At 39.1% G+C, this 13,858-nt stretch overlaps 1 protein-coding gene across 2 annotated transcripts in view; it reads left to right on the top strand.

The window, feature by feature from the left end:
- Positions 1-13,491, top strand: part of DYNC1H1 (dynein cytoplasmic 1 heavy chain 1) — a 72,709-nt gene extending 59,218 nt beyond the window's left edge. The window contains exons 61-78 of one of the 2 annotated variants that reach the window (XM_074996500.1): positions 74-208; positions 319-413; positions 553-727; positions 1,256-1,328; positions 3,126-3,286; positions 3,608-3,719; positions 4,150-4,210; positions 4,522-4,645; positions 5,161-5,274; positions 5,652-5,822; positions 6,046-6,263; positions 6,499-6,602; positions 7,000-7,211; positions 8,396-8,549; positions 9,985-10,127; positions 11,787-11,955; positions 12,518-12,645; positions 13,171-13,491. In XM_074996500.1, the coding sequence (XP_074852601.1) occupies positions 74-208; positions 319-413; positions 553-727; positions 1,256-1,328; positions 3,126-3,286; positions 3,608-3,719; positions 4,150-4,210; positions 4,522-4,645; positions 5,161-5,274; positions 5,652-5,822; positions 6,046-6,263; positions 6,499-6,602; positions 7,000-7,211; positions 8,396-8,549; positions 9,985-10,127; positions 11,787-11,955; positions 12,518-12,645; positions 13,171-13,299 (2,478 nt within the window). In that variant the 3' untranslated portion in view covers positions 13,300-13,491. Of the gene's footprint in view, positions 1-73; positions 209-318; positions 414-552; positions 728-1,252; positions 1,329-3,125; positions 3,287-3,607; positions 3,720-4,149; positions 4,211-4,521; positions 4,646-5,160; positions 5,275-5,651; positions 5,823-6,045; positions 6,264-6,498; positions 6,603-6,999; positions 7,212-8,395; positions 8,550-9,984; positions 10,128-11,786; positions 11,956-12,517; positions 12,646-13,170 lie in introns of both variants that reach the window. The other variant, XM_074996499.1, reaches the window with a different exon arrangement.
- The last annotated feature ends 367 nt before the right edge of the window (positions 13,492-13,858 follow it).

Raw genomic sequence — 13,858 nt, 5'->3', positions numbered from 1 at the left:
TTGCCTTAACCGCAGTCTTTGTCAAACAGTAGGGCCATGTGTTCTAAACTGTGCATTTGTTTTCACTCTTTAGATACACTTCTTATATCAGTATTCCCTCCAGTTTTTCTTGGATATCTATCACAATGTCCTGTATGAGAACCCAAATTTGAAGGGAATTACAGACCATACCCAACGTCTCTCAATCATCACAAAAGACCTCTTCCAGGTTCAGTATAGAATTTTCATAGAGTGTGCTTATAAAAGGTTTTTTCCCCCATGGAAATCTGATTAAGGCTCTTCATAATACAAGTAACTGCTTACATTTTGTTTTGATAGGTGGCTTTCAATAGAGTAGCTCGTGGCATGCTACATCAGGATCACATAACCTTTGCTATGCTGTTGGCCAGAATTAAACTTAAAGGCACCATTGGGTAAATATTTGCTTTCTGAGGCGCATCTCAGTTTTTTCACTTACGTACATGAAAGCCTTGTATTTGCTGCCTGAGTTCAACCATTACGTCCATTGAAATGAAAATTGATACTTGGCTAAAATCTACTTTTAATTTTAAGGGAGCCTACATATGATGCAGAATTCCAACATTTCTTAAGAGGGAAAGAAATTGTACTCAGCACAGCCTCTCTCCCAAAGATCAGTGGGCTTACAACAGAACAAATGGAAGCCATGATGAGGCTCAGCTGCCTTCCGGCATTTAAGGACCTGGTTTCTAAGGTTCAAGCTGATGAGGCAAGTACCCTGGTTAAGCACTATTACTGCACTAAATTTAGGTTAGACCTATGTTGGGTACTTACAAGGTTCCCCCTTTATAATACTGCAAGTGCCTCACACGACAGCTACACTTCTCACTCCAGTGAGGTAGGAAGTCCTGTTCCCCTTTGACAACATGGAACTAACCCACAAAATAACTGGCCTGCCAAGTTTACACAGGAAGACTTTGAGCAGGGATTCTAACCTAGATTTCCCTAAACTATGGATGTCTTCTCTCCTTCCCTCTGGCCCCAAAGCTAGTGTATAGTTTGAAGCACTGGGTTTTATTTAACTTAATTGGACTACTCCATATCTTCAGTAGAATGTAGCGCATATTTTAATCTTGATTTAAGGTTTTTGCTGCAGTAAACACCCATCAGAATGAAGACTTTATGGCAGGGTCCATATCTGTGTGTGTAGAAAGCCCCTGCTGTGAAGATCTTAAAGCTGTAGTGGAATCCAAAGTCTGACATGCATAATAATTTAATGTTTCTTTCAATACAGCAGTTCTGTATCTGGTTGGATAGCAGTTCACCGGAGCAAACTGTGCCGTACATTTGGACTGAAGAAAAGCCTGCAAGTAAGTTCAGTACCACTCTTACCCTGGCAGTTGCCTTGCTGCCAATCTGTCTCAGAATGTAGCAGTTATGACAACAGCTGGTTTGATAAGATTGAATATGGAAGTCTTCTCTCAAACACAATTGAAGTATGAGTAATGACGGTGCAGCCTTTTTCTGATTCTACCCTGCCATCTTATCTCTGCCCTAAGACAGGGCATTGCCTTCACTTATCACCTTCAGACTGCCCACAAAAAGATGTGTGTTACTTGCTATTGGACTTCTTACATACATGTAGTTTCCTTACCCACGTAACTAAATGCAAATTTTAAATGTGCTTCAAGTTTTCAGTGTGATACCCTAAAACTGTCCTACAACCCATTGTACACCAACTGAACGGGCACCGAGCCGTTTAGTCACTGCCAACTTGGTGTCACTCAGTGCTTTGTAACAGTACTCTGTAAAAGGTGCTCTCATTACAAGTTTCCTGACCTTCCCTGGTCTCCTACAGCTTTTGTTAATTCTCCTTTCAACTCAGCTTCTGTATTAGCTGAAACTAAGGCAGTTCAGACTTAAGTGTAGATGTTTGTAGATGGCTAGAACAAAAATTAAAGTGCTGCATTGGTGCAGATGTAAAACTGACACACTTGCTTCATCATTCTGTCTATAAGCGCACATGGGGCAGCATGTGCATACAAAATTTGTTTCAAATGGGCTATTTATAATGAACATTTCTTCAACACAGCCATCTCAATTGCCATAAGTTGTTACTACCACCTTTTTTCTAGAGGAAGTGGTTTAAGCTCACATTTTAGTTTCTGTAAAAGTCTTTGGATATGGGATCAGAATTGGCATAAGAAGCTACACTAGTTTCCCATAGTGCTTTTGTCACTGGGGCATGTAGATTTCAAAGGATAACTAAACAGTCAGTAAATCTGGACTAAGTCTCAACAAGGGATACTGTAATGCTAAAAATTTTCTATTACAAATAACAGCTTAGTGGTTTTAGTTATTTGCCTTAAGACTCTTTCAGTCATGTGTTTATGCTATTACATAATATTGTGACCTGAAAGTTGCAAATGCTGTAGGAGAATATTTCTTGGCTAAAATCTCTAGATTTCATGGCTATGCTTTCATAGGTTTTAGAGCAGGATTTTCAAAGTCACAGCCTGAGAGCCTCCCCAACTGCAGGCCAAGAAACTCTCCAGTCTGCCCCTTGGGAACTTTAATTTAAAAAAAAAATTGTGGCCCATGCAGCTGCTGACCTGCAGTGGGAGAGGATGCTCAGAGTCACCAATGCACATGGCTTGCAGCAGCATCTGGGCCCACACACCCTTTTACTCCCAGCTGCAGAAGGCATTGCTGGGTCTGAGAAGCCACAGTGGCTGTCTCTGCTGGGATGTTGGCCAGGGAGTCCCACCCCAGCTGATGCACTTCTGCTTATGCCCAACTAAATCTGTTGTCTGGAAGGGGTCACAGGACTCCTTATGTTTTTTGCAGATACAGATTAACATGGCTACCCCCTTAAGTATGAAAAGAATGAGCCTAATAGTCACATTGATGGCAAGGTACTTAAGTCAATTCGTGGAACTCTTACTTGGGACAGTTAGTTTTGATTCAGATTAACAGTCATAACCACTAAGTGAATTTACATATAGGGTACTGCATTTAGCCCTCTTTCTCAGCCTTTAAAAACTATACCGGTTTTGGAAAGTCTTCTCTTTGATTAATACAGATCAAGAATGGAGATGGAAAGATGAAAATGTTAAATTATTGTTCCTGAAGCTTAACAGATCATAACTCTCCTTTTCTTGCTTCAGCACCTATTGGGCAGGCTATCCATCGTTTACTCTTGATCCAGGCATTCCGTCCAGATCGTCTGCTGGCCATGGCACATGCCTTTGTTTCAGCAAATCTTGGTGAATCCTTCATGTCTATTATGGAGCAGCCATTAGATCTGACACACATTGTAGACACTGAGGTAAGTTACAGGAGTTAAAATACTTCAAAACATGACATGTTGAGGTATAAATCAGTGGTGATGGTGGCACATCAGATTGCTCTCCCTCCATTTCAGGTAATGGTTATGCGTTATAGGCTTCAGCACTGGGATAACAGAATTTTAGCTAAAAAGGATCCTTGGAATAATCTTAGTATAACATCTTACTAGCAATGCTTAACACCATTTATTACAGTAGTATAAGTGATAAAGGAAACTAACCTTTCCCTGAAGATTTGAGGTGCATAATTATCAATATTGCTTATTCTAATAGTAATTGTGTTTAAACTTTCTGGACTGTAGGTGAAACCTAATACTCCTGTACTAATGTGTTCTGTACCTGGTTATGATGCCAGTGGTCATGTTGAAGATCTTGCCGCTGAACAAAACACACAAATTACTTCTATTGCTATTGGTAAGAATACGTTATTAGGTTTGGTGAAAACTTGACTTTTTATGCTTTTTGACAAATGTTCTTAACAAATACCAGTATCTGTTGGCTTAAAACTTCAAGTGGAAGGAAATCCAAGCTGGTAGACAATTGTTTAACAGACATTGAGATTTAAAAACTTAAAGCTTTATCACCATAAGTTCAAACAGCAGACATGACTTGTTAAAGTACACAGTAAATATCCTTAAATGTACTTCAAGCAGCAGTTTTCTTAGTAAATCTTTGCTGCTGATTCAGTGTTTTTCATCAGTGTGTATGCCCATGGTGAAATTGTACAGATACCTGGAACAATTTTTTAAAACTACATAAATGACATTGTTGGGTTTTTAATCTTGCCTAAACACAGCTCTAGAAACTTAATTGGTTTATGTTAATGATAACCTTCCGCTTGTAGGTTCTGCTGAAGGATTTAATCAAGCAGATAAGGCAATAAACACTGCAGTGAAATCTGGCAGGTATGTTTAGTCCCTCTTTTTATATAAGTAGAACTATGAATAACATAAGTTAATTTAAAAAAAAAAAAGTCCAGTAGCACTTTTGAAGACCAACATTTATTGGGTGGTGAGTTTTCATGGGATAGAACCACTTCTTCAGACCATGGACCATCAGATCAGTGGGTCTGTCCCACGAAAGCTCTCCACCCAATAAATTATTTTGTTAGTCTTTAAAGTGCTACTGGACTGCCTTCTTTTTCTATAGAATATAGACTAACGTGGCTATCTGTCCGTTACTGTGAGTTAGTTATGTTTTTACCATATTCTTGTAGGTGGGTGATGCTAAAGAATGTCCATCTAGCTCCTGGTTGGCTGATGCAGCTAGAGAAGAAGCTGCATTCTTTACAACCTCATGCTTGCTTCAGACTTTTCCTTACAATGGAGATAAATCCCAAGGTAACTGAAACCAAGTCTGGTTTAATCTGACACAAGTAATGGTGTGTAGTGCTGTTCTAGTGTCCACTGTTCCAGGAGTCCTAGCAACCAGGACAGCGTTCCCCAGGATTGCCTTAGCTTGGCAGAGGGGAAAGTGTGCATCTGCAGGAGCAGGGACATTTCACAAAAGCCTCCCTGGTGTTTTCTAGGGTATTACACATCACATTCCTAGTAATGTCAAGTGCTTTGTAAATGTCCTATCTCCTTCCTTGTGAGGGGAAGAAATGACTGCCTGCATCATCCCTTCCCTTTTCTTAGTAGAAAGTAAGAGTTGGCCATTAGTACATAATTTGTGTTAAAATATGATTTTAATGTAAGTCCTTACTTCTGGTAGTTTTTCATCTGATTGCAAGGGTGGAGGTACTTGGTTACAATAAATAACTTAGTTTAGACTAACAGATTTGTTTAAAATACCACATTCTTTGTAGAAGAGAGCATTCTTTAGACTAATTTGTTTTGATGCTTTTGTGTCCTAGGTGCCAGTGAATTTGCTACGTGCTGGTCGGATCTTTGTGTTTGAACCTCCTCCTGGTGTAAAGGCAAACATGCTGAGGACATTCAGTAGTATTCCTGTTTCTAGAATATGCAAGGTGAGGCATTTGTTTTCAGGGTAGTTGTGTGGAACTCAGCAATTTAAAACTGTTTTTATGACGGTTCCTTTTTAACTTCACAGTTTTTGGTTGCTCTATCATACATTAAACTAATGTTTTGCTTTCTGGTCCTAATCTGAAAAAACAAGCTTTTCAGAGCCTTTCACTTTATGTTGATTGTAAAACATGAATGGCATGTAAGGAAGTGTTCTGTTAGCTTTTTGTCCTCTGATCCATTAAAACTAGGAGATCTGGTGTTTGCTAGACATTTGATATTCACCAACACATTAATACACCGGCTGTCTTTTTTTTATTTTAATTTTGATCTCTCTGGTTTTAGTGTGATGAAATAACATTTTCTTTTTCCCCCATCCCAGTCTCCAAATGAACGTGCTCGTTTATATTTCCTCCTTGCTTGGTTCCATGCCATCATTCAAGAACGTTTGCGATATGCTCCCTTGGGCTGGTCTAAGAAATACGAATTTGGTGAATCTGATCTGAGATCTGCCTGTGACACAATAGATACATGGCTGGATGATACAGCAAAGGTAAATTAATCAATTGCTCTAAATCTTTTTTTTTTTTTTTTAATGCAAAGTAAAATTTAGATTGAGGTTGATCTGAAACAGTGACAAGATTAGCTGGAAGCAAACAATATCCAAAACAAAATATCAAACTGTTTGATTTTGGGTTTTGATGAAATTTCCCAAACTTGATTTCCCTATTTTTATAGGGAATCTTCACTTTCCAATTAAATTATTTTTGTGTCAGGGTCGCCAAAACATTTCACCTGATAAGATCCCTTGGTCTGCTCTGAAGACATTGATGGCACAGTCCATTTATGGAGGTCGCATTGATAATGAATTTGATCAGCGTTTGCTAAACACTTTCCTGGAACGTTTGTTTACCACTTTGAGCTTTGATAGTGAATTCAAACTGGCTTGCAAGGTTGATGGACATAAGGATATTCAAATGCCCGATGGAATCAGGTATTTTTAATTCCTCAAACTGGTTTGGCCTCGCCATAGTAGGTTGCTTTCCTTCTGAGAAGCTGGATTCTAAGTGGGTTTTTTTGTTTGTTTGCTTGGTTGTGGGGGTTTTTGTTTTGGTTTTTTTTTTTTTTGCATTGGTGCTTAACCATGCAAAATATTCCTGATATCGTATTAAAATGCATGAGATTATGGATAACTAACTTAAATTTACTGCCACAATTTTCACCTGCAGACGGGAAGAATTTGTCCAGTGGGTTGAATTGCTGCCTGACACCCAAACCCCATCATGGCTCGGTTTACCAAACAATGCAGAGAAAGTGCTTCTAACCACACAAGGTAAAAATTTGTATTGGACTTGCTTGTGTGCATACTGGTTATGGAAATGGTTATTTTGTTTTTTAAAAAATGCTCAAAATAGATGACAATGAGATTTAGTGCAAGTCAAAAATATAAATGTATCTGAGCCTTCACAAATGAGTGGAAAAAATGTGTGAATTCTTAAGATTGAAAGTAATTTGCATAGAATTTCATCGTTTGGTAAGAGGATACTGCACAAGTGAGACTAACTTTTAGTGGTAGTCCAAAGGAAGGTTATGCATATTTAATATACTTAAGAATTATTTTTAAATAAGTGGCAATCACAGTAGTGTTAATGTAATCCGTTAATGCATCTTTAAAACTTGTACTCATGTCCCAACCCTTTTTTGGCTTTGCTTCCTTTTCTTTTGTTCAGGTATTGATATGATCAGTAAAATGCTGAAAATGCAGATGCTAGAGGATGAGGATGACCTGGCCTATGCAGAAACTGAGAAGAAGACAAGAACAGATTCAACGTCAGATGGGCGTCCATCATGGATGAGGACACTGCACACCACAGCCTCCAACTGGCTTCATCTTATCCCACAAACTCTAAATCATCTTAAACGAACAGTGGAAAATATTAAGGTAATGGTTAAGATTGCCAAGTGCATATTTTTGTCTGTAAAAGAATTGGAGAGTATGCAAATGTGGGTGAGGTATCCTTTTCAGTTCACAGCCTCTAATGGTCTCTATAGATACAAGTAGTATAGCAAACTTTAAAACAAGACTGTTTGTTTGTTTGTTTGTTTGTTTGTTTGTTTGTTTGTTTGTTTGTTTGTTTGTTTGTTTGTTTGTTTGTTTGTTTGTTTGTTTGTTTCCTTTTCTTCACTGTAATTCACTTTGGCTGTGTCTACACTACCATCTTCCTTTACTCCGAAGTGCCGGGGCAACTTCCCTTAGAAGTATCAGCGGGTGAGCTGCGGCTAGACACATGCCAGTACTTCGAAGTTTTAAACTTCGAAGTTGCCATGGGGGGATATTTTGTTTAATAAAGTGTTTGCGTATGCAGTGCAGCCCTTCATTAGTAAACTCTCAACACCCTAATTACGATCCTTCCTTCGAAGGAGGGTGGTAGTCTACACAAACCCTTTGAGAAACTGACTGAGTAAAACTGTCTTTGGTTGGGGAGGAAGCATGTAGAAGAGTGTTTCTAGTCTCTCCCTTCATAAGATGGGGGTGCAGTATCATTCACAGTGTCTGATCTGTCCAGTGAACTGAACAGTGTGTGTTGTTCCCAAAGGTGGTATCGCTGGTCCATCCTTGTTGGAAAGAGATGTGGGCTTCTGCTGTTTTGAAAGACATAAAGCTGAAAACTAGTGTGAGACAGATTGTATTGCAATCAAGCATGCTTATGCAAAGTCTGTTTCTAGGTTGAGTAATTCAGATATGGATTACATATTAAACTTCTCTATTTAGATCAGGCTGTGGCCACAGATACAGAAACAACAGGAACTCATAGGGGTCAGACCAGATTACAGCAGGCAGTTTGCATGCTGTTCCAGTCTGCAGCTAGGGTCAGGAGAGGAATCAAAGCAAAAACTTTATTCCCTAAATTATCATCTGAGAGACAGCTACATCTTCAGGGTGGGTGGAGGAAATAACTATATTGGAGATACCTTCATGTAAAAAACACATTAAGGTGAGACCTTTAAATTTGTTGATGATGCGTAGGGGCAGCTAACTAGTGCCCTTCAGTTTTGTGGGGCTAAATTAATTTTGGCCAGCCAAAGATGCTCATCTTGTTCCCTCATTTTTCATGCTTAAATAAGGATCCGTTGTTCCGATTCTTTGAGAGAGAGGTAAAAATGGGAGCCAAATTACTTCAGGATGTCCGGCAGGATCTTGCAGATGTGGTTCAGGTCTGCGAAGGCAAGAAGAAACAGACCAACTACTTGCGTACACTTATAAACGAATTGGTTAAAGGTAAGCTTGTTTGAACTAACATCTCTTTTTAGAATGCTCTCCCAGTAATCCTATTACATCAGTTGATGTGTTCTCATGTCCAGTACTGTTTAAGAGAAACCCCACTGTTCTTGCCTGGCTTGTTCTGTGTGTGACACATGAGCTGCAGTATCAACTTAAGCATTCAAATAGCATGAGATTTGCTTGAAAAAATCCAGTTTAGGCTTTTTGCCTTTGGGTTTGACATGCATTCTGGTTTTTAGCCTTGTGCGCCATCTGTGTTGCTAGAAAATGTCCAAATGAAAAGCAAAATATGCATGTTACTGTTTCCAGAACCTGAAGATAAGTTTCTATTTTGCAACTTGGAAAAAAGTTGAGTTGGCTGCACTAAAACAGATTTTATTAAACTCAGCACAAAAACAAATTTTTAAACCAAACTGCTGGAGCCTAGTGCTGACTGTAAACCAGCTTCGATCAAAACCTTTCGGTTTTAAGTATTCACTTGTAATAACATTATCAGAGGAACTCCAGAAGTTAGCCTGGCTTTATTTTCTATAGTACACATTACACCAATGCAATGGAGTATACTGGGGGTTGAGATACCAATTTAAGCAGCACTGTTGTATTGTGAATTAATAAAATATTTTGTCTTGTAAATGAGGCTAAAGTCGTACCCTGTGCAATAACTCCTTAAACTCTTTTTTCCATGTTGTAAAAAGCTTAAAATTAGCTGAACTATATTTTGCTGTCTGTTACTGAACTTACATGTCTTTCAGAATTTTTTAGTAAGTTGTACTTCAGACAGTGATTTCTGTGTAAAATACTGATCTGCAAAACATACTTTAGAAAGCTACCTAGCTTTCTAATAATGTCATTAAACTCTAGTGGCCTTTCATTTTGCTATACTTGTACTCCCTAGTCCAGCAGTTTCCAGAAGGAATGGAAGAGATGGCCACATGCCATGCACTCTCTGGCCCCTTAGTCCAGGCACTCACACAACCCAGACTACTCACAGAAGGTGCCCCAGGCTGAAGTGGCGCTGTCCAAGCTTCTTTGCCGTTGGAGCTGCTGGAATGTGGCTACAGCCTGCTGGGGCCAGAGGAGCTACCTCCCCTGCTGCCACCACAGACTGTCCCACCACGTGGTGAGGCATGTGTGCAGAGTGTCTGGAGAGGTGTTCCACGTTTGCAGCTCTCCTGAGCTGCACTTCACCATGCTGCAATGCCTTGTTTGCCACACGGCAAACAGAGAACGTATTGGACACTGCTGCCCTAGTTGCAGTTAGATTAGGATCCCGATTGTACTTGGTGGTATTTAATTTAAAAAAAAAAAAAAAAAAACTGGAGTAAAACAGTAGTAAAGTGGCTCCCATATTAAAAGGTAAAATTGCCTTTGGAAATAGTGTGTAATCCAATTTGTACACACAGAGCTTTTACCTTGGATAAATCTTCTCTAGGTATTCTGCCTCGTAGCTGGTCTCACTACACTGTTCCTGCTGGCATGACTGTTATTCAGTGGGTGTCTGACTTCAGTGAACGAATTAAACAACTGCAGAATATTTCCCAGGCAGCTGCTTCTGGTGGAGCAAAAGAACTAAAGGTATGTTAACTTGTGCAGTATTTACTTTTCTCATAAAAGGCTTTTCTGAAATTCTGAGAAGTAAAGGCTACATGAGTTTTTAATTGCTTACATCTAACTACTAGTGTAAAGAGCATAGGAAAGCTTTAGCTGAAGAGCTCATCAGAAAGAAGTGCTTGTCTATTATGGTGTTCCTAAATCTATTGCTCATGCACACAATGCCATGACCAAAAAACAATTTACTTACTGTTCCGAAACTGTTCTTCAAGATATGATACTGTCATGTATTCCATGTACATGTAGCACCTGTGCCAGAGCATTTTGACTAGGGCAACACTTGTGCCCTGTGACCTAGCCTTTATGTTGGCAGTATATGGTTGGTGCACTCCTCCTAACTCCCTCATTTCTTTTGCACCAAATGTCAAGTGCACGAGCAACGAAGAGGTGGTGGAGGGTCAGTTACACAATACATATCTGCACTGCATACCAAAGAATAGAAATGTATTTGCTTGTGCTGTAATTTCTTCAAGTAGCTGCAGCTCTGCATTCCATGTAGGTGACTTAAGAAGCTTTTGCAGGAGATAGCACTTGTATGTTTAAGGATTACCTTGCCGAAATTTTCATTTGATTTGGATTTAGCATTAAAGTCTTAATGGTTTTAAACATATGTATCCATGATCCAGTGGTAGCTCTGTAAATTCCTAATAGAGGACCATCACTTGGGAACCCCATCATTGTTGCCCACACCCTTTCAGGAATTGTGATTTGAGATGTTTCATATGCTGTCATGATACAGAAGGTTATCCACCTTGATCATCTCTGAAGAACCTGCTTGCCTCTTCATTCAGGTTCCATACAAAACAAAATGAAGAAAGGAAAGGTTTAGTTTCTTCTGTAGAAGGCTAAACCTCAGACATCCAATGTATGAAGATGCTCATTGTGCGTGTTTTTAAACTGTGGATATAGCACCATTCATCAATGCATCCCCTCACTGAAACTCAAGCACTTCATGTGAAGTTGTCCCCCCATCCCCTCCCGCCCACATTGTGAATAGTGTTTGAAAGCTGGTGAGAGTATCACAAGGGAGCCAGTTACTGTAACTTTAAGATCAACACTAGGCAAAATCAAATTACTTCCTTTCGAATTAAAAACGCTCAGGAAACAGATACTGCTCCAACTTAAGCCAGGGCAATGAAGAAACAGGGGGAACCGTTGATCAGAGGAGTGCTACTGTTAAGTACCTGGGAAGGTACCACACAGTCCGCCCCTTTAGACACTGCTAGGCTAAGTTCTGTGGTGCATTGGACACATGCATGGAATACACTGCATTCACTGAAAGAAAATACCTTTTTAGCACAGCCTTGAGGGCAGATGAGATGTTGACACATTAGGAAATGTATATTTTTCTACTTCTACTTAGACATGTACAATAGGGCTATGTACAAACAAGAATTCTTCCAAAATGAATTCTTTCCAACAAAAGAACCTCAGGATTCATAAAATTGCAAATAGGCTAGTAGGAAGCAATTTACCAAAGAGATCTTCATCCTGAGGAAACATGCCATTGTTTGCAAGATGGTCACTGTTTTGTTTTATTTGGAACTGTTTCAATAGGTGTTGAAGCCAGCCAAGTGCTGTGGCTGTGGAAATGTCAAACATACTTTTTTTTTTTTTAAATAGAACATCCATGTGTGCTTGGGTGGCCTGTTCGTACCTGAGGCTTATATTACTGCTACAAGACAATATGTGGCTCAAGCAAACAGCTGGTCCCTAGAAGAACTTTGCCTAGAAGTCAATGTTACAACTACTCAGAATGCAGTCCTGGATGCTTGCAGTTTTGGAGTAACAGGTTAGCTGGTGTACTTTTTACATAGTGGTAAAGAAGAAAATAGGTGCTATTAGTCTATAACTCTGGGAATTTATCTTCTATAAAAACGCTGGTACAGAGCATGTTAGGTATTTATCACCACGGAAGTTAACAATTACAATAAAAATTTGACATTTTAGGCAGTTGCACTAGAAGTAACATTTGGAAGTTAATTTCTGTGGGGTGTCTGCATTGGATATCTAAAAAACCTGGCAACAGAACTTAGCCATGCTAGTGCATAGTGTTTTTGAGAAGCCATTTGAATTAATATTGTCAGCAGTAGTGCAAAAACATTAACCAACATGTTAGGTAGCATTCCTGTGGCTTTGTTTTTTCATTTTTTATAGCTTTCACTGTTACCTTTTCTGGAGTATATTCTGTATAAATTGTTTCGTGTTTTACCAATAGGTCTGACTATCAATTACTACAGTTTAGATGGTACTACCTCTGGACTTTGAAAATGCAGTGGAAAAGGAAACTTCTTTTAAATGTGCATACACTTCACTTTCAGGAAACACCTCAATGTTTCATACTTAACTTACAGGTTTGAAGCTTCAGGGAGCTACATGCAGTAACAACAAACTGTCCCTTTCAAATGCTATATCAACTGTATTGCCCATAACACAGCTTCGCTGGATCAAGCAGACAAATGCTGACAAAAAGGCCAATGTGGTAAGTAATATGAAGATAGATGTTTTGTTCACTCCTTGCAGCAGTGTCTCCAGTTTCTACTGGAGTGCCTACTTTCCCTGGTGCCTTTGAATAAAAATAGGGCAGGCCATACCTGTTTCCATTTCAGTAGTACTACAGATGTTCCTTTCCAATGTGAGTTTTGAGCTGGGGGAGTAAAAGTTCCTCAGAGCCTTGCAAACATTTCTAGTATTGCTAGTGTCCTCTTGCTTTATAGCAGTAGGTATCAAGACATTTGAACTCTTGTAGCATTGGGTCCTGGAATGGAGAAGTCTGGAAAAAACCTTGGACATGTATTACAAAAAGTTCACTTTAGCCTGACTGATTTGAGAGTTCTTTCTTGGGAGTATATTAGTTCTTGGTTTCGGAAGGCTGGGCAGAATCTCATGTGGAACATCTCTACATAATTTCTAGGATTGGAGATCTTGTTCTCTTTCCCCTTAACTCTCCTAGGTTGCATGCAGCTGTCTTATCCCTACTTAAATAAATGCCTGACTTCCTTTCCAGGTTACATTACCAGTTTATCTGAACTTCACCCGTGCTGATCTGATCTTCACGGTTGACTTTGAAATAGCCACCAAGGAAGATCCTCGCAGTTTCTATGAACGTGGTGTTGCGGTCCTGTGCACAGAGTAACAAGACAATGTAGTAAGATTTCATGTCTTTAATCTAGTCTTCAGTGTTAGTTTTAACCTCTGAGGCATGGTGTACTTGAAAGATGATATTGATAGTTTGAGGGAGAATGGAATGTGGTTTTTAGGTGGTTCTAGTTATATGTAGTAATGTAATAATGAGCCATCCAGCATGAAATAAAATTCTGTAACGTGATTTGTGGTTCTTTACTTCATTTCTAAAAGCAATTTTCTTGCCATGACTTGTTCTAGAGAATTACTTCCATTAATGCTTTTAAATTTTCAGGTAATGAAGAATGATGATGAAACTTTACCCAAGTCTTTAATAATGAATGATGCTAACCTAGTAAGAAACCATTTTTTACTATCTGTTTGCAGATCCTCTGTATAAATCACAATCAAACAAGAATACAAATCTAAAATTGAGTGGGACAAGTTGAAATTGACTAAACACTCCTTTTTAAAAAGGAAGATAAGGGAGATGTCAGGTCAATAGTACAGTTATATAGAAGCAGTGAACTGCACACATTGCTTGATCTGCATACCACCAGCATGTTTCAGTG

This window comes from Carettochelys insculpta, chromosome 6 (genome assembly GCF_033958435.1).
Source record: "Carettochelys insculpta isolate YL-2023 chromosome 6, ASM3395843v1, whole genome shotgun sequence".
Lineage (NCBI taxonomy): Eukaryota > Metazoa > Chordata > Testudines > Carettochelyidae > Carettochelys > Carettochelys insculpta.
Note: the sequence above shows the minus strand (reverse complement) of the source record. Positions and strands in the feature narration are given on the sequence as shown.